We start from the raw sequence: 25,713 nt of genomic DNA, 5'->3' as shown, positions 1-25,713 counted from the left end.
TGTTTTCAATGGTTTTGGCTCCCAACATTTTCCACAGGGGCTGGGCTCCCCCCTGCAATACTAGCAAGTTCCCTAGAGAAAGCCACCTGGTTCACCCCATCCATGGGAAAGGCTCCTACCAGCTGGAGTGAATTCCTTTGTAGTCTCTGGCATATTATACTGGGAAAGTGACCTCCTGGCAGATAGTGCCTGGGCTGGCATTATACCAGATGAGGATTTCAGATGAGTGGGCAGGGACAGGGAGGCACTAGGCCAGAACCCCTGGCGCTTACTTCCATCTATTTTGTCCTAAGTGGCCTTAAGGCAACATCCTGTCCTCCCAATCCTGCTGTCAGGGAAGAGACACAACTGACCACTACCAATCAATAACAAGAACAGAACTCAGGTGTCATGCTTCTCATGAGGAGCCTCCCCATAAAGACCGAGTTCCTTGTCCCTAGCTCCTGCACTTAAATTGCTCTTCTTTATTCTCCCAAGGAGCCCCCAGCTCCCCTCTCTTTTTTATCTGGCATCTCTCCCAGGTGTCCTGAGCAGCCTGGCCTCTCCAATAGATTGCCAGAGCTGATAGCAGCACTGACAGCTCTTGTCACAGGCCCTGGGGGCCTTATTAGTGCTGGGAGAGGTAAGGACAACTTAATTCAGTTCTGCAGACACTGAGCTGCCTGCAGTTGCTTGGGGGAGGGCATGGGGCAGGGGCAGGAACTAAGCAAAGAACTTGCTAGAAGCTACTGACCAGGCAGGGCAGAGAGGTGGTCTGGGGAGTTCCCACCTGCCTCCTCCCTCCATTCTCTCTCAGCCTGACCTTCAGAAACAAAGACACCTGTGTTTCTCTCTTCCCCACCCCCCCCACAACCCCCAATCCCCTCTCTCAACTGTCCTTCCAACTCTGACCTCTCCATTCCCCCTCAACTCTCCTTCCCCTAAGCCAGATAACAGTACCTGATGGCAGCTAAATTGCCCTGGGATGAGTGATGCCAGGCAGTGATGGGACTTGCTTGGAGGGAAAAGGAGGAAGGAAGGGAGCTGCTGATGTGGTCTCCCTAGCACCTTCCTCCTCTCGAGACATGGATAGGAACATGCGGCCAATGGTTATTCTTTAGCCCTGTGATCTAGTCCGGTGGGTCGCAGAGCTGACAGCAAAGAGTCAAGATTTCTCCCTGTTGGGGCAGCTACGTGGCACGGTGGATAGAGCACCGGCCCTGGAGTCAGGAGGACCTGAGTTCAAATCAGTCCTCAGACATATGACAATCACTAGCTGTGTGACCCTGCGCAAGTCACTTAACCCTGACTGCTTCGCCAAAAAACAAAACAAAGATTTCTTCTGTTAACTACTCTCAAACGAGGAAAATAAGTCCAACAACTTCCCCCACTGGATTTACTCCCCATGAAGCTGTTGGGTGACAAGGCAGCAAGGTGTCAAGAATATTGGATTTGGAGTGGGGGGGGCAGGAAATAATTATGAATCACCTCCTACTACGTGCCAGACATTGTGCTAAGCATGTTGCATCTCATTTGATCCCTCATGATAACCCAGGGTGTTATTGTTATCCCCATTTTATAGTTGAGGAAACTGAGGCAGAGGTTAAGTGACTTGCCCACTCATGCATCTACTGTCTGAAGCTATATTTGAACTCAGATCTTTCTGACTCTGCACCACTTGGCTGCTCAGAGATCCTCGGTTTGAATCCTATCTCTGTCACTTATTTATTGGCTGTGTGACTTTTGCCAAGTCACATCCCTGTAAGCCTCAGTTTCCCCATCTGTAAAATCAGATGGCTAGATTAAATTGCCTCTAAAGCCCCTTTCAGCTCTAAGTCCTAGAGTGTTAGAACAGTAACCAACCCTGACCTCCTGTCTCTTTTCTTCTCAATCCCTTTCTTCTCCTTCCCTGAGTCCCTGATTGATATTGGCTCCCCCGAAGAAGACTCCCTGAGCAAAGGGGACGTTTCAATGGGAGGCTTGCATTATCTCCTGAATCCTCGCTCTAACACCAGCTGTGATAGACAATGCAACTTGGTGACAGGAACTTCCATCCTATTCCCAGAAGAACTCTGTGGGCCAGAAGGATGACAGACTCCCTACATCAGCTCCTCAGCCCTAACCTCTTGGCCACTGCAGAGCTCTTTAAGGTGAAGCTGAGACTGTGACCTCAGTTTGCCCATCTGCAAAATGAAGAGATTTTTCACCCCTTTCTCTTCCTCTCCTTTCCCAGACAGTGTCTTGTCCTAACTGCCTCACCCAAAACAGGACTACCACCTAATACTGGGTCCAAGGAAGGGAGCAGAGATACCTGGGAAATCATTCTGGTACTTTACTGGGTTATAGGATACCTGGAATATAAGGCGTCTGAGCTATACACCAGAAGGCCTCCCCCACTTCTCATTCCCAAGGCAGGACTTTAAGGCCCTCTGAGAGTCATGGTCTTCCTTTGTACTTTTGCTTGACATTTCAGTGTAAGGGGTGGGGGTGGTGAACACATGAGAGAACGAGGAGAGAGGGGAGGGGGTGGAGGAAGTAGGTGTGTGCACGGCAAACCTGGTTTATAACTCCAGAAGAAAACTAAGAAAACTCTTCTGGAAAATTCTGTAACTCTAGACAGGAAAAAGGCCAGACTCATGGCTGGGCTGAGCTGAGCTGGCAGCCACTCAGGATCCTGGATGCAGAGAGGCCCCGGTGCATGAAGGGGAAGAATGTCGAACACTCAGGGTGCCAGCAGAGAAGGCATCTAGCAGGGGGCTCCCTTCAGCAAGGGGCTCTCAGGCTGGCTTTCCTTTATTCTTCTGTCTTCTCCATTGTCTCTGCTCCCACCACTAAATCTCCCTATGGGGTGTTACATAATCATTATAAAGCCCCCTAAAATCAACTGAAAAATGAGGAAGAACCATCTTGGGGCCTCAGCTCCAGCCTGTCTCAGCTCCCTCTCTTCATCACTCCACCCCCACCTCTACTGATCACTGGTCTCTCTGCTCCCCAAATCTTCCCTCCCTTTCCCATTCCAATAAGCTCCAACTGTTGTCAGAACGAAGCTCAGGGCGGTGGTATCCCTGGAAAAAGAAGGTGATGTGGAAAGCGGCCTGAGAGTAGGTTGGTGCCACTGGTAAAGGAGTAAAGCTGGTGTGCTTGGGGGGGCCCAGAGGTTGGGGCTGAGGGAAGATCAGCCAGAGAAGACAGAAAGATAAAAGGGGTGAGGAAGACAGACTGGCGTCTCCCCCCATCAGAGGCCCAAGATGGAAGAGGAGATTGTCTCCAGAATCCCATCCCCTTGGCCCCAGTGTCCTGCTCCTTTCCTGACCCCTGCTGTTCAGATCAAAGTGGGGACCCTTCCCCATGCTCCACCCCTTAAATTGAGCAAGGTCTACTACTGCTAGGGCCTCAGTGGCTGCTGATGGACAGATGGTAATAGCTTCCTGACTGCTGAAAGATGGCCCTGCATAGCCTCCTTTCCTACGGGCCCCAGAACTTTAACTCCACTCCCACCAAGTTCCAGGGCTGAGATATATATCTACCCTATTGTTTGTGGGCCTTGCCTGTCCTGCTTTTACAGCCTCATGGATCTTCTAAGGCAAGCATTCTGAACTGGGGGGGATGGGGGGGAAGGGTCCGTGGAATAGATTAGAGGGGGAGTACCACTGAACTTGGATGAGAAAAAAATGACTTCTTTATTTACACTAACCTTTAAGTAAAATTAAGCATTTCCTTCAATTACAAATGTAGACAACAAAAACATTAATCTGAGAAGGGGTGCATGGGCTTCACTAGACTGCCTAAAGAGGCCCATGACTTGGAAAAGGTCAAGAAGCTCCTCTCTAAGGAGAGTTCTGACAGGTTAGGGTTTGGGAAACCATGAGAAATGGACCCATAGGACCATATTGTTTCTTTTTCTTAGGCTGCTTTCCCTTAATAACAACACGTGCTTTTCTCCCTCTCCCCTTGGCCTGAACCATCCTCTCAACCTTCTGAGCCTTAGATTCTTCATCTGCAAAATAGTTAACATTTGTACTACCCACCCCACAGAGTTGTTGTGAGGAGCACATGCTTGTAAACATTAAAAAGCTATGTAAACATGATGTTTATTGCTATTCTGACACAGGGCCTGACTATGGGTTAAAATAAATGGGAAAGGGAGGTAAATGGAGGAGGAAGAGAGAAAATATTTTAAACACTCCCTCAATCTCAGAAGTAGAATAATGAAATTAAATCAACAGCATTGATGGAATATCCATGTGTGAGCACTGGTCTAAATACTGCAGGAAGAAGAAAGGGATGTAGCATTCTCCACCTTCAGTAAACTACCAGACTAACAGAGGGGCCCAAAGGTTAGGGCTAGGGCAGGAATAAGGGAAGAAAAAGAAGAGTCACTAATATCACATCACATTACAGCATTTGAGAGTTAGAAGAAACCTCTTTATCTTAAGCATGAATCTCCTATACATCACTGCCAACAACTGATCATCAAATTTCTGCTTGAACACCTCCAGTAATGAGATATATACAATTAGCTCTAATTTTTGGGAATTTTTTTTTCTTTGTGAAGTCAAAATCTACCTCTCTAGTAGAACATCTACCTATTGGTCTTAATTTTGTCCTTTTGGGCACTCAAAGAACAAATCTAATCCCTGTTTGACATTTAAATTCAGCAAATATATATTAAGGTACCTTTCTCTTTAAATATCTGAAAGTAGCTATCACTTTCCTGCTGCTTCTCTTCCCTAAGCTAAACACCCTTAGTTCCTTCAAATGATCCTAAGATGGCATGAATATATAGCTGCTTCACCATCTTGGTTGCATTCTTCCAGTGACATCATGTAGTAGGTGGATGTCAATGTCTTTCCTAAAATATGGCACCCAGATGAACACGACACTCCAAATGTGGTCTGGAAGGCACACACATAAATTCAATTCCACAGTATGTAACAGTAGAAACAACCAACAATGGCCATGCAGACCTCCCCCTCCCTCTTCACACACACACACACACACACACACACACACACGCACACACACACACCCCTATATACATATACACATACATACACACATATATACACATAAATTTTATAAAATAGGCATGTTCTTGAAAAGTCATATGAATCAAAACTTTTAAAGACTGAATCATATTTTAAATATACTCCTGGATAGTCTCTTCTAAAATACAAATTATTATCCTTTAATTGTATGACTTTAGATTTTCTGATTCAGGGTTTTCTAAAACCAGAGCATATATGCAACACATAAATACTAAGCATTTGAACTGCTGGGGAAAACTACCATGAACCATAAAGAAAAGAGGTTATGCAAGAAGCAAGACAAGAGAACAGGGAAAACTGGAGCATGGTACTGTGAGTCAGTAAAGATCACAGAATCATAAGGGAATAAAGCATTAAGTATTTATTAAGCACCTATGATGTGACAGTTAACGTGCTAACTACTTTTATAAATCTTATTTCATTTGATTCTCACAATCCTGTGAGATGGGTGCTATTATCATCCCCATTTTTCAGTTGAGGAAACTGAGGCAAACAACAGGTTAAGGGTCTAGCCCAGGGTAAGACTAGCCCAGGGTCACAAACTTAATAAGTATCTGAGGCCACATTTTAATTCAGGTCTTCTTCACTCCAGACCTAACACTCTTATCTACTGAGCCACATAGCTGGTAATCCAAGTATCATAGATTTCATGCTGGAAGAGACCTTTAGAACCTAACTACCTCATTTTAAATAGGAGAACACCTTAAGAGGGGTTAACTGATCTGCCCAGGGACACACAACCAGTAAGACTTCAAAAGTAACCCTTGAACTGAGTTTAAAGGAAATAGACATGGTTCCAAAAATGAGGGAAGGCTATTCCAAGACAGACCAAAAGTCCACTGGTGTGGTGTGGGGGGAGGGGAGTGGGGGAGTTGGAAGGGTAGGGAGCAAATGGTGAGCAATGGCTGGACCAAAATGAATGGGACTGGACATCTGGGGAGATAAGACCTGTTATGCAAGAGGACCAGTGGATTCAAAGTCTTTTAAGCAGTAAACAAAGGCAACAGGGAACCCTGACTGAAGCCTGATCCGAATCTTGTCTCAGACATAGTAGCACCTATGCTACCCTGGACAGAGAAATCCTATTCCCAGGCTGGGCTCTCTGGTTTTGGAGCTTCTTGTGATGGTCTGAGGCTGCAGGCCTGGATATACACCCCCATAACATCAGAAACAATAAGGATGAAGACCAGAGTGGGCCTTAGACCCATGACTTCAGCCTTCTTCTCTCTGCAAAGAACAAGAAAATCTCCTTAGCCCTCACCCCAAATAGTTAAGGCAACAGCGACTGTAAGGCTGGAAATGCTAGAAAAGCCCAGACAAGGATGTCTGGTAATTACAAGTAGCAGAGCCAAGACACTGGTCTGGGATCCAGGATGCTTGACATCTCTCTTGATTAGCTCGACAGGCAAAGGGAAACAGCACAGAGTACTGCTGCCCCCTGGTGGCTGCCCCAAAGTTTACAACTGGCTTTACATGCAGCCCACCAGCCACATATACGGGTTTTTGATTGTACAAACATATGTGCTTGATAGAGACAGATTCCTTGATGTAGGCTGAATAAGGGAGGCACCACTCACGGCTAAATACCAAGAGCACCATCATCTGGGAAGGAATGATGGAGAAGGGGAATACTAATCATCTGTACCATTCCTTTGCAATTCATCATTAACTTTATGATGTTTCTTCTCTTGTAGGGAGGCATGAGGTATCTTAAAGTGTAAGAGACGGTGGAAGCTATGAATCACTTCGAGCTGGGAAAGGGTAGGCAGAAGGTCCAGCATACATGAGGTCTAGGGCATGAGTAATTAAAGCTGTGTAGGCATATGTGTGTGCCATGAGTGTGAATGTACGTGTAGGTGTGGGTATGTATGATACTGTAAATCTGTCTCTACAGTTGTATGTATAAGAGTGAAAAGAGTGGGCTTTCCTATGTTTCCCTACCACTTGTATAGGGAACAGTAGTTGTTGCTATAGAAACTGTGATGCTTAGGATTGTAGCCTACAGGCTGGGCACGTGGTAGGGAAGCAACATGCAGTTATCTTCGTGACAAATAAAATAATCGAGAATCGTGGAATGTTAGAGCTGAAAAGGACCTAAGAAATTGCCCCATTCTATGCACTCAACTTAGAAATGAGGAAACTGAGGGCTAGAGAGGTTGAAAACCTTGCCTTAGGTCTCTAAGACATTTAATGGCAGAGCCAGGACTAGAAATCACGTGTCGAGTCACATCCCACTGTTCTCTTCCTGCAACCCATGCAAACAATAAAGGGTAAAAAAATCACACGTCATCTTACAACTAAGACTGAGGTCCTCATCTAAAATTTTTCAGCATTCTTCAAGTTCCACCCAGAGCCACTGAGCTGTCCATCATACAAAAGATCCCAAACTGAATGAGAGTATGACTTCAATCCCAATTTAGATTAGCTAGAACTCATTAATTTATTTCTGTGCAACTTGGGGGTTGGGTTGAAACTAGGGAGTCCTTCTGTGGCTGGGTCTTTACTTTCTTTGGTCAGAACTCCATTGGAAAAATCTCAGGTTCTCTGAGGCTACCGCTTTCTCTTCGATGAGGCTTTCTTTCTCTTCCCAACCTAGAGGATCACAGGATCTAGAGATAGATGGAACTTGAGAGATCATTTAGTTCAATCCCCTCATTTTACAGATGAGGAAACTGAGGCCCACCCAGGTGCATCAACTTGTGCATCTATGACACAGTGTGTGGGGAGGACCTGCTTCTGAAGGCAAAACCAAAATAGAAGTTCCACCTGAATAAATGATAAACCTGCCATGCTGACCATTGTGAAGAGCAACATTCATGTTGACCTCTAAGTTTGGGTTATGTTGGCATTATCTGATATTAAACTTTAATTTTTTAAGGATATGAAATTGTATTGGCACGAGTCCTCCATCCACTGATGTAAAATTTAAGCCTCCCACAAAAGCCTTAGCAGGCAGCCTTTGTGAATTGCTAGGGCTAAAAAAACAAAAACAAAACAAAACAAAACAAAAAAACACCTGGTGGCAAACTCCCTGGTGATGAGCCTCTCAAGATTTAGTGTCCAGGTTCTCAGAAGAATGGCCTAGAGCCCATCACAGGGGCTACACTTGAAGCCATTCCCCTTGGAAAGACCTTCCAGACCTTGTTCAAGGGTCAGTCTCCTCCATGCCATGGTGAGGCACCAGGGTAAATGAATTCTTTCAAATGGCCAAACTTAAAAGTTAGAGAGCCTAAATCCCTTCTGATACTTACTAGTGACCAAGTCTTCAGCCCAGTAGATAGAATGTTGGCCTTAGAGTCAGGAAGACCTGAATTAAAATCCTGCCTCAGCCACTAAGCTGTATGATCCTGGGAAAGTCACTTTCCTTTATCTTAGCTTCAGTTTCCTCCTCTGCAAAATAGGAATAAAAACAGCATCTACCTCACAGCGTTGTTGTGTGGATCAAAGGAGATAACACGCACAAAGTACTTTGCAAAACTTTCAGTTTTGCTATTAATAGCAATAATATATGGCTAACATAATAATATAGCTAATAACAGCTATGCCAGCTATTATTACTTAATCTCTCTCTGAGCCTCAGTTTCCCCACTTGTGAAATGAGGATAATATGTGTAGTACCTATGGAGTCGTGAAGCTCAAGTGAGATCATGTATATCAAACACTTTGCAAACTATAAAGTTCTATGTAAACATTAGTTATTGTTCTATCAGTTTTCCATGTGCTTCAACCATTTATCTCCCTGACTTAGAGGTTTTCTCCCCTCTCTTCCCTATCATGCTCCATCAACCTAACTCCATTTCATCTACTGTTTTCTCTGCTTCCTAATACTGCTCTCTCCCTCTCTCATAGGATGCCTATTTCCGTACCCCCAGGTCTCACATTGCACTGCTTTTATTCAGAAGAATGCAGGATTTATTTAAGATACCCCAAATATGGTCAGGAATTAAACAAATGTGAAAGTATATTAGTAAAATTAAAACTCTCTTCCATACGGTAGCAAACAACTCTGAGAGATTATGCACTATGGTAATGGGCACCATGGAAACGGGTAAAGATGGAGACTCAGAAAGATGTTTGTGTCAGCGGCACACAGGGAGTATGTAACAGCTGCACTGGGGGTCCTTTCCTCCCATTATGCTATCACTCCTCCATCCCTTAATTCAGCCAAAAGGAATCTGAGGTATATTTGGCTACAAGAAATAAGCTGACTATAGCTAGGAATGAAAACACAGAAGCCAAGAAAATTTCCATTCCTGGAGTTCAGATGGCTGTTTTCTTTGTTCAGACACAGAGGGAAAATCTGGCTTCCAAATCAGATCCAATCAAGAAAAAAAGAAATAGAAGTACCTGCATAACTACAGATTTGCACAGGCACAATGAAAACTGGGCATAAACAGCAACACCCCTTCAGCACTGGACAGTTAAGTTCTTCTATGCCTATTAATTCATCTGAAAAATTCCTACCACTGCTCCTTGAACCCCATAGAACTCCCAGGTCACCCTTTTCCCCTTGCTTCCTCATTATTCCTTAACAGAACAGCTAATATTCCCCCTTTTCCTGAGTCCCCTAGCCCATGATCACTACTGAAACAGCTCACTCTCTCCACCACCCTTCCACCCTTCATAAGAAGCCACAATCCCTCCACCTTTCAGTGTGACAGAACGCCCAAAGTAGCACATAACTTGAGGAATGTTAAGGAAAAAGTAGAAGTTTACAAGAGGGGAGTGACTGATAACCTTGAGGAAGAGAGACACCTTTTGAAATAGTTCATGCAGTCAAATAAATCCTACTGGATGAGTGAGTAACCTCAGCTGTGTTGTAAATTTTGGGGAGCATTATAGAAGCCATTCCTGCATTTCCTTTCACTGACTCTTATGGAAGGAATTCAACACAGTACAGTCAAAACCAAAGACAAAGAGGGCAGGTTGTAAAATGACAGACCTTGCACTGGAACAAAGATGATCAGAATGAGAAGGACCTAGGGCCCAGAACCTGAAGGACAGCAAGGATGGAGCTGCCAGAAGACCATGATGCTGATACTTACTGCCTTAAATGGTAGGCCCTAATAGCCATCAAGGTAACCTGGGAATCCGGTATTGGCGAATTCCTTACTGCAGGAATGGGGAAGATGGCGACCCCTATGAGGTGCTTCTAGAAGATGGCACATGAGGGACACTGGAGAGGTTGTATGAAACCTGTTTGCTCAGCACAGCAGACACAAGTTAAGCCATGATGGGCATTCAAAATAAGAACTTACCTGGTAAGTAGCATACAGTTTAAATAAGAATTTTATTATAGGAAGAATATAGTTTTTGGTTCTTGTTTCTGTCCTTGGGGATTATCTATATTTAATTTTCCCCACTTATACCAGTCTGCCTAGCTTAGCTGGGTTCTTCTGTTCCAGTGAAGTGAGAGGATAATACAAACCCACAAAACAAGCATCTCCACGACCTGCTGACCTTATCAGAAAGTAAGCTTTGTTTTATATAAGAGAACCTGAAATAACTCAGAATCTTCAGCCCATCATATTTGTCCTTTGTACATCTGGATGCTGGATTCTAATTCCACGGAAAGTCAACCCACCCAGCAGCTCCAACTTCAAAGTCAAAAGTATCTGGAGGACGATGAAGACCTCCTCCTGGAGAGTCATCTCTTGAACTTTCTTGCTTCACAGAATACAGGCTCCAAGAGAGAGCAAAGCCAATGGGCCCAATGAAAAATTGTCCAATTGTCCCATACCATGTTCTATTCAGTACCTCACTTTAATCTCAGTCTTTCTCAGGGATTTCCAGTCTTAGATGTGATAAAGAATGCACGAAGAACTTGGGGAGCTTGCAAACCAAGTTAAGTTCCTGATTTTCAGAGCTCAGGGAAGGTAGGATCAGCTGCTGGGCATGCAGGTGGAGAGGAAGGTAACGGGTCTTTGTCTTTTCCAGACCCAGTTTCTTCAGGATGCCAACAGACAATTTCTGTATAAGGGAAAGAGAGGCCCATGAAAAAGGATGGAGGAAACATATCCTCAAGTAGCAGGAAGGGCCTGCGAGCCTCTGCTCTGAAGACATCACTGTGAAAATCTTCCTAGGAGACAGAGCAATTGTTAGGCCTCTTTTTTCCAAACTACACCTGGGAAGTGATTAGACATAGTCTCAAGGCTCTTAAATCCAGAAGTCATGACCCCTGGGTTACTGCCACCAGTCTGGCTGTGAGTCTTTCAGAAAGGATGGGTTCTACCAGTACTGCTGAATTCCTTGGCTCTTCAGCCAAGTGAGAAAAGGTTGCTGTTAACTTTTAGAGACCCAAAATAAAAATGAAAGCTGAGAATGAATAAAGCAGAAAGGATCTCCTAATTAACTCTATACAAGCTCTTCCCTACTCTGATCCATCTTGCTCTGCCTATGGATTTTTATGACATATACTTAAAATATACTTCTGCTGCCTGAACATCTAACTCCTCTGAGTATGAGCTCCCCAAGAGCTGTGACTGCCTGTTCTATATTCCCCAAATGTCCAGTCCAATATTAAATACCAAAAGGGCACTTGATAACCCTTTGCTAACTGACTTATTCTGGGGTTTTGACCCACTGGGCACAAAGAACAATCTCTCTTTCCTTTTTGTGATTCTTTAGAAGTCAGGGCCCTCTTACCTGGGGAGCCAACTTGTTCCAGTCAGAATATTTGTGATCCCCAAGGACTGGACACCCCAATCCAAAGGCTAGGTGGACTCGAAGTTGATGCTTAACCCCTGAATAATTGAGGAAAAAGAAAAACAGCAGATCCAGAAAATTCATCTCATTCAAAGCACTGGTGTATGTGTCCTATCTTCTTACTAAACAGTAAAAACCTTGAGGACAATGTCTCATTTACCTTGCATCTCCCCCAAAGCCTAGGACTATGCCCTGCAATTAGAAGTACTTATTAAATGTTTGCTGAATCATACTGAATCACCCTGAATACCCAAGAAATGACACAGACTGATCAAAATACTTACAAAGCCATGTCCATGAAGACTCTCACAATGAGCACTAGAGACAGCTCACTGATCCACTGTATGGAATGTCTCATAAGGAGTCTAAAAAGCTTTAGTTACTTACAATTGCACAAAGACATTGTGAAACATTCTAGATTTGCTAACTCACTCTGAGACAGTAAGACCTCACCTGTGATGGGCTGCAGCTCTAAGAGGGCACAGGACAGAGTGCTGCTTAGCACCTGATACTGGGTCACAGCAACATGAGCGTGCCTGTTTGGACGGACCTTCATGGTTTTCCCATTCTCCATGCGGTAGTTGGGTGCCAATGTCATCTGAAGCCAGAGAGATCAAGACTTGACTTCAAGGAAATGAGATGAAAAGAAAGCTCTGCACAGAAGAAGCCTACCTACCTTATGGTGTTTCTGCTGGCCTTGCACCTCCTTCTCAATTATAGGGATATCTATCATCCCTGCTGAATGAACGGGGACCCCCACACAGATGGCCCTGGGGGGAGGGGACAGAACACAAGCATTACACATCCCTAGAAGAGATGAGGGGGGAGGGAAGTCTATAGTTATATAACACAACTGTAAGTCTACCTGCTATATCTGTATAGTCTTTGGGGTGCCTAGCATAAAGCCACTCACAAATGGCTATTTGGTACATGCTTTTTTTTTTTAAGTGAGGAAAATGATGACAGAAGGATTAGAGGGAACAGTTCCACCTTCTTGGTTAAAAATAAAACAAAAAAGGATTGTTCCTACATAGTACCCTCTCCTAATTGTAGGGGAATAAGGTTTCCCTCTCATCAGCTTGGCCTTCTTGGTAAGCTTAGGCTTCCCTTCAGAAAGAGAGAATTCTATCAGCTAGATGTTCCTCAGAACAAAGGGTTCAAAGAATAGCAGATGGTTTTTCACCACCACTGTCCCATCCTAAGCAATCCATCGCTTAGTAAGGACTGCAGGCAAACAAGAACCACCATCTTTGTGATCTTAGTTTTCCAAAGGGGACGTTCCTCAAGAGCAGAACTTCTTAAGAAGGAGTCTGCAGATAGATTTAAGGGGGTTCTGTGAACTTGGATGGGAAAAACATATATCTTTACTCTCCCTAATTTCTTTAGAAGTTCCTTCAATTATTTAAAAAGATGATTTTAAGAAGGGGTACCATAGACTGCCAAAGGGGTACACACACACACACACACACGTGTCAAGATCCCCTGCTCCAGGGTAAGGACTAAGTCCTAGGAAAGGCAATGGATATGTAACAGTACATCCAATATCCTTCATTAAGAGTATAAATCTGAGCACTTCTAGGTCTGTATCCTAAAGAGATCATAAAAATGGGAAAAGGACCCACATGTACAAAAATATTTATAGCACTTCTTTCTGTGGTGGCAAAGAACTGGAAATTGAGGGAATGCCCATCAATTGGGGAATGGCTGAACAAGCTGTGGTATATGGATGTAATCCTACTGTGCTATAAGAAATGATAAGCAGCTGTGTGACTCTGAGCAAGTCTCTTAACCCCGACTGCCTCACCAAAAAGCAAAAAAAAAAAATGATGAGCACATGGACTTCAAAAAAATCTGGAAAGACTTATATGGATTGATGCTGAGTGAAGTGAGCAGAACCAGGCAAACGTTGTACACAGTAACAGCCATGTTGTGCAATGACTAACTTTCATAGACTTAGTTCTTCTCAGCAATGCAAAAATCTAAGACATCTTCAAAAGTCTCATGATGGAAAATGCTATCTACATCCAGAGAAAGAACTACGGAGCTGGAATGCAGATCGAAGCAGACTATTTGCTCTTTTGTTTTTTCTTCTTCCGTTTTGTTTTGTTTCCTCTTTCTTGTGGTTCCTCCTATTGGTTCTAATTCTTCTTTACAACATCACTGATGTGAAAATGTTTAATAGGAATGAATATGTACAGCCTAAATCAGACTGCATGCCATCTTGGGGAGGGAGGCAAAGAGGGAGGGGGAGAAAATTCAAAACTCAAAAGCTTATGGAAGTGAATGTTGAAAACTAAAAAATAAATTAATTTTTTAAAAAAAGTACAAATCTGTAGGAACTTCTATTTATCTATATGAACTGGTGTGAACCACAGTCATGAAAAACTTTGTAAAACTCTGTTTTGATAAAAGGAAGGGACTCCTTCACTCCAAACTATTCACAGCTGCACTTTTTGTAGTAGCAAAAAACTGAAGAAAAATCGGGTGCCCACTATTTAGAGAAAGTGTGAACAAACTGTGAAAATGAATATAATGGAATATTATTGCAGGATTAAAATTTATTTGAATTGAATATGAATAATTCAGGGAATTTTGGGAAAACTTGTGTGAAGTGATATATAGTGAAATAATAAGCATAATAACCACAGTAAAGTAAAGGAAGACAACACTAAAAGACATGAAAAGGCAGATCAATGCAAAAGTCAATCTTAACCCCAAAGGACTAATGATCTCTCTTGCTAGAGAGGTGGTTGTATATTAGTTATGAAAGGAAGCTAGAAGGCATGTGCTGTCAGAATCAGTCACTCCATCAGTCTGTTTTCTTAGATGAAGTTCTATAAGGAAGGGTTCTTAGGGGAGGGGAGAAAAGGGGAGCAGAATATTGGGCAATGATAGTGATGGACTATGAGCTCCGTGACGGGGAGGAACATTTTATATTTTTTTGTGCCTAAAATGTCTTGCACACAATAGGTGCTCCATAAACATTTGCTGAGTGAATGGACAAAAAGTCAGTCCTTCATCCGAGTTAACTGTCCCAATGATGCTCCTACCAGTACTTCTTTGCCACCTGCCGGGTTTTAAACAGCTCTTGGACTTGGTAAGCCATCTCCTTGTCCCGTGCCAACACCATCACTCCTGTTGTCTCCTTGTCCAGACGATGGCAGAGGTGCAACGGCTCTGCTTTGTCGCCATATAACATCTTAGCCAAAATAGGCAGGATGTCGGTGATACAGCTCTTGACCCCTGGGCCACCTAGGAAGAGGGCAGAACAAAGAGGAATGAGCAACCTAATAAAAGGATTCTACTAGAAAATAACACCTTTTCTTGGAAGGGGAAAAAAAAAAGATTGTCGCCATTAGCTGTCAAAGGACCCCCAGCAGGAACAAGTAACATTCTCTTCACTCTACCAAAAGCTACCTATGGCTCTAAACTCAGGACCCTTAATTTGGGGCAGTGAGGGGGAGGGGGGAAAGAGGGTGTCTATGTTCAAGGAGCCTGAAGATCTGCAAATCCTGCTCGAGAACTGCAAAATCACTTTGCTCTCCACTTAAAGCCTGCATACTGTTCTCTAGCTTTAAGCCTTCATGTGTGCTATTGCCATCCCTCACCCAAACTTTAATGAGTCTCCTTCCTAACCTTTAAAATAATACTCCACACTTACCTCCTTTAACTCCTAACTAACCTCATCAGTCACTGCTGATGACTCAATTCAGTCTCACGTGTTCAACCATCAGCTCTATGCAGGCAACTCCCAGATTTATATCTGCAGCCTCTTTCTCCAGAACTTGAGCATCTCATCTGGAAGCACCTTAGGCACCTCAAACTCAACATGTCCAAAACAGAAATAATTTCCATCCCCCACTCTCTCCCCCAAACCTACCTCTTCCTAAATCCTCTATATTAAGGCTCCAACATCCTTCCAATCACCCAGTTATGCAACATCAAAATCCTCTCTAGTTCTTCCCTCTCCCTTGCACCCAATCAGTTGCTATGGGTTATCAAATCTAATTCTACAATACACCAGTAAGTCAATATGTACTTACTAAGCACCTACTATGTGCCAGGCACTGTTCTAAGCACTGGGGATATAAAAAGAAGTGAAAAAATCCCTGCCCTCAAGGAACTCACAATCTGTTGGGGAAGACAAGCAGCAAACAAACATGTAAAAAATAAGCTACATATAGGGTAAATAGGAAATAATTAACAGACGGAAGGCACTAGAATTAAGAGGGGTTGGGAAAGGCTTCCTAGAGGAGGTATAATTTTAGTTGGAACCCAAAGAAAGCCAGGAAGCAGAGATGAGAAGGGAGACTATGACACACATACAAAACAACCAGGGAAAATGCCAGGACCTGAGAGGTAGAGTATCTTGTTCATGGAACAGCTAGGAAGCCTGGGTCAATGGATTGAAGAGTAATTGGCATGGAGTAAGTATAAGAAAACTGATAATGTAGAGGAGAATTAGGCTGTGAAGGGCTCCGAATGCCAGAGGATTTTGTATTTGATCCTGGAGGTGACAGGGAGCTATCTAGATAGGACAGAGTTTATTGATTAGGGGAATGACAGGTTAGACCTGTACTTTAGGAAAATCACTTTCGTGTCTGAATGGAGGATGAACTGGAGTGGGGAAAGACTTGAAACAGGAAGATTCACAAACAGTCTACTTCAGTAGTCTAGGCAAGAGGTGATGAGGGCCAGCACCATAGTAGTGGCAGTGTCAGAGGAGAGAAGTGAGAATTCTTTGAGAGATGCTGCAAAGGTGAAATTGAGATTGGATTTGGGGGGTAAGAGATAGTGAGGAGTTGAGAAAAACAACTAGGTTCTGAGCCTGAGGGAGTGGGAGGATGGTGTTGCCCTCAACAATAATAGGGAAATTTGGAAGGGGACAGCGTTTAGGAGTTCAGTTTTGGACATGTTGTGTTTAAGATGTCTACTGGACAACCAGTTTAAGATGTCTGAAAGGTAGTTGGAGGTGCGAGACTGGAGGTCAGCAGAAAGGTTAGAGCAGGATAGGTATATCTGAGAATCATCAGCACAAAGATGGTAATTAAATCCATGGGAGCTGATGGGATCACTAAGTGAAGTAGAACAGAGGGAGAAGAGAGTCCAAGACAGAGCCCTGTGTGACTTTTATGGTTAGAGGGTGTTAACTGGATGAGCATCCAGCAAAAGAGCAGGAGAAGGAGAAGTTCTGATAGGGAGGAGAACCAAGTGAGGGTAGTGTCTCAAAAAACTAGAGAGAAAAGAGAAAGGAGAAGAGGATGATCAACATGTCAAAGGTTACAGAAAGCTCAAGAAGAATGAGAACAGAGAAAAGGAAAAGGTCACTGGGTTTGTCAATTAGATCACTAGTAACCTTGGAGAGAGCAGTTTCGATGGAATGATGAGGGATCGCCAAGTGTTAAAGAGGGAGAGAAAGGGGAGGCACTTATTGCAGATGGCCTTTTCAAGGAGTATAGTCACAAAAGCCACTACATCTCCCATACGTCCCCTTTTCACCATTCACATGGCCACCATCCTAGTTCTAGACCTCATCACTTTCTGCCTGAAATAGGCTTCTAACTGGTCTCCTTTCCTCAAGTCTCTTCAATCCATTCTCCACAGAGCTGCAAATTTTCATATCCAAAGCACGGATCTGACCCTGTCACTCCCCTACTCAGGAAATTTCAGTAGGTTATTCTGTTACTAGAATAACGTACAAACTCCTGGTGGCTTTTGGAGTCCTTTGCTATTTGGCTGTAGCCCATTTTTCAAAGATCATTGCACATTACTCTCTCTCATCCCATCTACACTGCAATCAAACTGGCCTATTTTCTGTTCCTCACTGGCCTCCTGTGTCCACACTTCTATCCTTAGTCCTGGAAGACTCTCCTCACTTCCACCACTTAGATCCTCTAGCTTCCTTCAAATCTCAGCTCAGGTATCAGCCTCCTTTCCTGATCCCCCCAGCTGCTAAGGACTTTCCCCCAAAATTATTCCGTATGTTTTGTATTTAGTTTTCTATGTATACAGAATTGTGCTTAACCATAAAGGAATGTAACCTCCCTGAAGGCAGGGGCTGTTCTGTTTTCATCTTTGTGTCCCTAGCAACTAACACAATGCCTAGCATACAGCAAGTGCTTAATTAGTGCTTTTTGATTTAATAAATAAATCCATTCACTCATTCAAACCCTCTACACTAAATCCCCCAAAATACTAGAATTCAGAAATGGAAAGGACCTTAGAGGTCTTCTGGTCTAGCACCCTCATTCCACACATGAAGGAACAAGGTACATGGATACAAAGTGACATGGTCCAGGTATCTGGCTGCCTCTCATCAAGTGAGGCTTGCCAACATATCTTTTGTATGTGTTCTTCATGTGTCTTTGTGTATGCATGCCTACATATCCCAGCTTCTTCCATTAGATTGTGAGCGTCCTGTACTACTCACTGTCAGTAATTGTACAAGGTAGGTATTCAATTAATTGATATCGACCAGCTCAAAACTGATTGGAGAGACAACTCTGTCTGATATACAGTTGTAATGGATATTCTCAATTGTTGCTCCAACCCCTAGGAGAATCCCAGACTGCTAAAATATTATGTGCCCTATCGCAAATCAGTTCACCACTCTGGGCCTAAATATCCCTATTTGTAAAATGAGTAAAATATAATAATAGCAACAATAATAACGATAACCAGAATTTATATGGTATCTACTTTGTGTTAGACACTGTGCTAAGCACTTTATAAGTAATATTTCATCTTATCCTCACAACAACCCTAGGAGATAGATGGCTATTTTTAACCCCAATTTTCCAGTTGAGGAAACTGAGAAAAAGAGAGGTTAAGTGTCTTGCCCAAGGTCACACAGTGAGTAAGTGTCTGAGATCAAATCTGAGCTCAGGTCTTCCTGACTCCATGTCCAGTGCTTTATTCACTGTGCCACCTAGCTGCCTCTAATTATTTCTTTCTTTTTAATATGGTTTTATTTATTTCATTAAATATTTCCCAATACATGTAAATTTTTTTAACAATCATTTTTTAAAATTTTGAGTTCCAAACTCTCTTTCTTCCCCTCCCCTTCCTTGAAAAGATAAGCAATTTTATAGCGATTACACCAGTGAAGTCATGCAAAATATATTTCCATATTAGCTATTTCACAAAAGGAAATACCAACAAAAAAAGAAAAGAAAACTAAAGAAAATTTTAAAAAAGTATGCTTCAGGGGGAGCTAGGTGGCGCAGTGGACAGAGCACCGGCCCTGGATTCAGGAGGACCTGGGTTCAAATCCGGCCTCAGGCACATAATACTTAACTAGCTGTGTGGCCCTGGGCAAGTCACTTAATCCCATTGCCTAGCCAAAAACAAAAAAAGTATGCTTTGATTTGCATTCAGAATCCTTCAGGTATTTCTCTGAAGGTGGATAGCATTTTCCAACCTGGGTCCTTTGGAATTGTTTTGGATCATAGTATTACTGAGAATAACTAAGTCATTCACAGTTGATCATCATATAATATTGCTGTTACTATGTACAATGTTCTCCTGGTTCTGCTCACTTCTCTTTGCATCAATTTATATATGTCTTCCCAGGCTTTTCTGAAACCATCCTGCTCCTGCTCCTCATTTCTTATAGCACAATAGCACTACATCACAATCGTATACCACAACCTGTTCGGGCATTCCCTAACTGATGGGTATCCCCTCAATTTCCAATTCTTTGCCACGACAACCACCACCAAAAAAAAGCTGCTGTAAATATTTTTATACAAACAGGTTCTTTTCCCTTTTCTTTCATCTCTTTGGCATACATACAGACCTAGTAGTGCTTTGTTGGGTCACAGAGTATGCACACTTTTATAGCCCTTTGGGTATAGTTTCAAGTTGTTCTCCAAAATGTTTGGACTAATTTACAATTCTACCAGTGGTGGATTAGTGTCCCATTTTTTCCACCTTCTCTCCAGCATTTGTCATTTTCCTTTTCTGTCATGTTAGCCAATCTAATAGGTGTGAAGCAGTATCTCAAAATTGTTGCAATTTACATTTCTCTAATCAGCAGTGGTTTAGAGTACTCTTTCATAAGACTATTAACAGCTTTGATTTCTTCTTCAGAAAACTGCCTCTTCATATTCTCAGACCATTTGTTAACTGGGAAATGGCTCTTACTTTTATAAATTTGGTTCAGTTCCCTATACATTTGAGAAATGAGAGAAACTTGTGGTAAAAAATTTTTCCCTGTTTTCCTTCTAATTTTGACTGCTAGTTTTGTTTATGCAAAAGCTTTTTAATTTAGTGTAATAAAAATTATCCATTTTACTTCCCATGACCCTCTCTATCTCTTGTTTGGTCAAACTCTTCCCTTCTCCATAGATCTGACAGGTAAAATTTTCCATGCTCCTCTAATTTGTTTATGATGTCACCCTTTATGTCTAAATCATGTACAGTTATCCCTTCCACATTACATATCACAGGTCAGCGTAAGAATTTAAACGAGAAGTTTTGTGGAAGCCACAGACAACAAGCAAAGGACAGCAGATAACACAGAGCCTGTGACCAAATACTTACACCAAATTTTACAGCAAGATATTGTAAACACACCATAAAAGAAAAAGAAAAAAATTCAGACTCCTGGTACAAAAGGAAGGCCAAAAAATTTTATGAAGATTTTCCAGATCTCAGGGGCGCTGTACCCTTAACCCACCATGACATGGAAGGGATAACCACACCCATTTTTACCTTGGTATACAGTGTGAGGTGTTGGTCAATACCTAGTTTCTACCACACTATTTTCCAGTTTTCCCAGCAGTTTTTGTTAAATAGTGAGTTCTTGTCCCAAAAGCCGGGGTCTTTGGATTTATCCAACACTAGATTACTAACATTATTTACTACCATGCCTTGTGTATCTAATCTACCCCATTGATTCACCACTTTATTTCTTAGCCAATGCCAGATTGTTTTGATGATTACTGCTTTGTAATACAGTTTGAAATCTGGGATTGCTAGGCTACCGTCTTACACAGGGGAAGGGACGTTGTCTTAAGCTTCAGGCTTTTTCACACTGCTGTTTTCAGAGCTAGTTTTAGGAGTCTGGAAGTTTTTGTTGTTTCCAAGGTGTGATCTGGGAAAAAGTGTGGCCACTGATCTTCACTCTGATCCTTAGCCATGAAGGGCACCTGATCCCTTGGACCAAAGTGATACTGTTCCTTAGGGTCCCTGATCCATTCTGACCAAAATTGATACCATTCTTCAGGGCTCCTACTCCCTTTTGACTGAAAGTACTCCTCTCTACCCTTGAACTATGACCCAGAAGTGGGTACAGGCAAACGGCATCTAGTCCCGTGTCCAGTGCTAGCACGGGGTCCCCTATAATCTCTTATTGACCAACTGCCAGGTACCCTGACTATCTCTGGCTTGAGAGCTCCCGAAGCTCCTGCTTCTTCTATCACCACCACTAGCATTTCATCCACATAGCCTTCAAGCCAGCCTCCACCCCCATGTCACACATCTCTCTGACCTCCTAAGTTGCCTTGAGTTGGAAAAATGTCTCACTGACTTTTTATTGGCTCTGCCACTCCAGAATTCAATTTAAGGTCTTATTTTAAAGTTGTCTCAAGGGGAATGTTACAAAAGCTCAGCTGAGTGCTTCCTCTACTCTGCTATCTAGGCTTCTCTGATTTTTTCTAAGTTCCTTTCCACCTATAAAAATTACAGGCATTTCTTCCACGAGGCCTTCTACTACCTAAAAGTGTGCTAGTGTCCTCTCACTCAGATTTTGCCAAAACACATCGTTTGGGTGTTTCCCTCATTCTCATCTCTCTCAACCTTTTAACACTCTTTTCTTTTTCTTTTTTTTGGCTAGGCAAATTGGGGTTAAGTGACTTGCCCAAGGTCACACAGCCAGTAAGAGTCAAATGTCTGAGGCTGGATTTGAACTCAGGCCCTCCTGATTCCAGGACAGAGTCCATGCCCTGTACCACCTAGCTGCCCTTTATTCTTGTATGTGTCATGTGCTGCATTCCCTAGCCCCGCAGAATATAAACTTCCTGTGGGTATGAACTGTGTCATTTTTCTATGTTTCTATATGCAACACCTAGCACAGACCTTTGTATATAGTTGGTACATCTACAATTCAATTCAGTTCATCTTTTCCTTCTCTGATCCATACCATGCACAGGCAGACCATATGGCTTGTTAATGACAACAAGGTTCTTGTCTTGATGTAGGATCCCTCTCTTCAATGCTTTAGATAACACATTGGGGTGGACATTCTGTAGCTGCTGAGTATACCGTTTCAGCTCCTGCACTCTCCTCTGAACAGGGTCTCTAGGCACCTGTGAAAGGAAAAAAAGGTATCACTCACAATGGCCTTAACAATTCACACCATGACTTAAGGAAGAATTGCGACTGGGATATATATCCAATAATTGGAAAACAGCTAAATATATTGTGGTAGATCAAAATAATTGGATATAATTGCACCATGAGAAACGACAAATACTAAAAATACAAGTAAATAGGGGCAGCTAGGTGGCGCAGTGGATAGAGCACCGGCCCCGAAGTCAGGATCTGGCCTGAGACCAAACACTTGACACTTACCTGCCTTAAGGAGTTCACATACTACTGGGTGACATAACTGGTAAATAACTACGTACACAGAAGATATACACGGTATAAATGGAAGGTATTCTCACAGAGAAGGCACTAGCAGTGGGGGGACTAGGAAAAGCATCTTGTAGAAGACAGAATCTGAACTGAGTCTTGAAGGCCAAGGAAGCCAGGATGTAAAAGGGAACGCGAGAAATAATTCATTTGTACCCCTACTCTATTCCAATCAGCTTGATAGTCTACATAAATCATATAGACACAGACAGGTTCTTATAATGGGCTTGAAACTTCAATGTAATGTTCACTACTGACTTACCAAGTTGTGAGGCTCACTTGCGAAACCACAAGAATGCTGACAAAGACGCCTCCACCCTGTGTTACCCAGATCCCACGTCCAAACCCAGCATGAGCGGGGTATCTTGATGCTTTCGCGTGTCCCTCGTTTTATTTTTGTACCTCTGGACCAGTATTCCTTGTCCATCACAAGCAGGTGACCATTTTATGACCATCTTACGGCCACTTAGCCAGTGGAGATGCCCCACACTTTACCCAACCTGTAACCCCTCTGCTAATATGTCATTTTTGGCCCTTAAGAGCAAGGTCCATCAATCAATGAGATTCTGTATTTTGCCATGCCTCTTTTGCATATTTGGTTATCAGATCCCATAAAAACAAGGTCCTAGAAGAAAGGGGCATTTCAGATTGTGAGGAAGATTATCTGAAATGAAGAAGAGAAGCAAAGAGGAAGCTCTTGATGACTGGCCTCAATTTTTCTGGTGAAGTATAACCCTGAGAGGGTAAGGGAGGGACGCTACTGTTGGACCTGAAGAGGGATGAAAAGCCATTGCTGGCTGAGTGGAACAATGATTTGATTAGGAAGGTTTAAAAGGATTGCCTTGCTGCAGTGAAAGGCCAGTTGAGATTATGAAATTTAAATCTGTAGGGGCAGCTAGGTGGTGCAGTGGATAGAGCACTGGCCCTGGATTCAGGAGGACCTGAGTTCAAATCCCACCTCAGAGACATAACACTTACTAGCGGTGTGACCCTGGGAAAGTCCACTGCCTAACCAAAACCAAAAAATTTTAAATTTGTAGTGAACCCAGGAACCATACTTTCATGACTTTTCTCTAGCTTCATTTAGCAGCACATGAATAAGAACAAAGGAGGTAGATGATGGGAATAACCCATGGTTGGGGTTTATCAAAGCGATAATGGCAACAGGATGGGTAGCTAACAGGGTACTGTCGAGAGATTTAGAAGAAGGTTCAGCATTTTGAGTAGTTCCCTTGTGGAGGATTTATGAGAAGAAATGAGGGCCACTAAATTGTATATAAGGATCCTTGTCTGCCACATATTAATTTAGAAAACCATCTGGTAGGAACTACATTTTAATTTGGTTCCTGATGCCCTAGGGAGTGCATGTTTGGCCCCTCTGATTTAGTCTAACCCCCTCATTTTACAGAGGAAATTGAGGCCAAAGAGATGTATTACTGAAACAAAAAGAGAGTGCTGGGCTAACAGATGATTTAGTAGCTAACAGGCTAATGTCAAGAGACTTAGAAGAAAGCTCTGAGCACCTAGAGGTGTGGAGGATTTATGGGAGGAGATGGATAAGAATTACGTGGAATGAGCGTGCATGGATGGGTTGGGATCGGTGTCATTTGAGGGAGTCCTTTCAAAGGGATTACAAATCCTCTGAAGTATGGAAGTATATGTGAAAGACATCTTTATCAGAATGGAGCACCCATTAAACTAGCAAAAATGCCGAAGATGTGAAATCTCATTCTAGTGCCTTCCCTCTATTAATTATTACTTCCTATTTATCCTGTTCTCTCTTCCATTAGATTGTAGGCTCCTTGAGGACAGGAACTGTCTTTTGCCTCTTTTTATATCCCCAGTGCTTAGCATGAAAACTGGCACATAGTAGGCACTTAATAAATATTTACTGATTGAATGAAAACTTTTCAAGATGTACCCTACTGCTGGTAGTGCTGTGAATTAGTTCCACAGTTTTGGAAAACAATTTGGAATTATACCAGAAAATTACTAAATTTGTGCACACCCTTTGATGCAGAAATGCCACTACTGGTAGTATAGCCCCAAAAGGTAACTGACAATAAGAAAAGAATCGTATGTTGAAAATGTTCATAAGTTAAGAAAAAGCTGGAAGCAAAATTTGTGTCCAATGGGTGAGCATGAATGTGTGATCTTGAAACCAATTCAAATGTAATGGAACACTGCTATCCCATAAGGAATGAAAAAGTCTGAGAAACAAGACGAGCAAGACCTGTATGATGTGACAGTCAGAACCCATAGCAGCACGACAGCATACACAACCGACCAAACCAAAGTAAATAAAATCAATACGGAGAGGCAACAAAACACAGGATGGTTGAGGTTAGTTTCCTATCACCAAAGTCCAAAGACACACATCCCCTCTGTTAACAAAGGGTGATCAAACTGCTTTCTTGAATAGGTTTTACAGAGGGATTTGTTTGGGTGTTTGTTGGGAATTATCTGTTGTGTCAAAAAAAAAAGTATAAATACATTACCTCCTTTCTGGTCCAAATGTTATCAATAATATATTTTTAAAATTAAAATATAGTTTGGATATTACGGTTTTATTTTTCATTTTCATTTAAATGAAATTTAATTTCAGTAACATTTTTCATTTTAAAAATTTGTTTCCTGGTATATTTGTGTGTTTTTGGGGTGGTGACTAAGGATTTCATCAGAACAGAGAACTCAGTAACTCAATGTTAAAGAGCTGCCTAGAGTACCGAGAAGTGAGGAGACTAGCCCACAGCTAGCGTGACCAAGGCCGCCCTTGAACCCAGGTCTTCCTGAATCCAAGGCTGGAGCTCTTTATATCCCACGACAGTACCTCCGGGTAGATTATAATTCAATTTCTTTTAAAAATAAAAAGAAATGGAGATGGGGCTGCCTGGTGCCAAAGCACCAGAGCCAGGCCAAGGCGTGGCTGTTCCACAGAACCCCAACCCCGACTTCCGCAACACTGGGGGTCACCGTCCCCACCTCCCCCCGCCCCCGCCAGGTGCGCGCACTGCCTCCTGGGAGTCGTAGTCTCGGCGCCCTCACCTCCCTCTCCTTCGCTTTTTGTTCTTGCTTCTTGGCTCGCAGGTTCTCTGCTAGCTGCTGAGCACTCAAAGGTTGAGCTGCGGCAGTAGCGGAACACAAGCACTTGGCCACGAGGACGGAGTGCCGCCCCCAAATGCGGCCAGTATCCCAGGCCGAGAGACTCAGCACACTCCTCGCGGACGCAGCCATCTTACCCGTCACGGGAGAGGGAAGGAAGGCTACTACAAGCAGCGTAGGGGTGGTGCGAGAATGTAAAGGGGAGGTCTCAGATGGTCACGTGGGAAATAGTGAGGCGGGA

The 25,713-nt window shown here is 43.0% G+C and overlaps 1 protein-coding gene across 1 annotated transcript; it reads right to left on the bottom strand.

Moving 5' to 3' along the window:
• Window positions 1-10,298: 10,298 nt before the first annotated feature.
• Window positions 10,299-25,652, bottom strand: RPUSD4 (RNA pseudouridine synthase D4). The gene is made up of 7 exons (XM_021000717.1): window positions 25,416-25,652; window positions 21,877-22,042; window positions 14,783-14,984; window positions 12,409-12,502; window positions 12,186-12,330; window positions 11,673-11,770; window positions 10,299-10,997 (listed from the first exon to the last, which is right to left on the bottom strand). Exons 1-7 carry the CDS (start codon window positions 25,602-25,604, stop codon window positions 10,797-10,799), a joined length of 1,095 nt encoding a protein of 364 aa, XP_020856376.1. The 5' UTR covers window positions 25,605-25,652; the 3' UTR covers window positions 10,299-10,796.
• Window positions 25,653-25,713: the final 61 nt, after the last annotated feature.

Source organism: Phascolarctos cinereus, unplaced genomic scaffold, assembly GCF_003287225.1.
Source record: "Phascolarctos cinereus isolate Bilbo 61053 unplaced genomic scaffold, phaCin_HiC Scaffold_726;HRSCAF=1367, whole genome shotgun sequence".
NCBI lineage: Eukaryota > Metazoa > Chordata > Mammalia > Diprotodontia > Phascolarctidae > Phascolarctos > Phascolarctos cinereus.
Note: the sequence above shows the minus strand (reverse complement) of the source record. Positions and strands in the feature narration are given on the sequence as shown.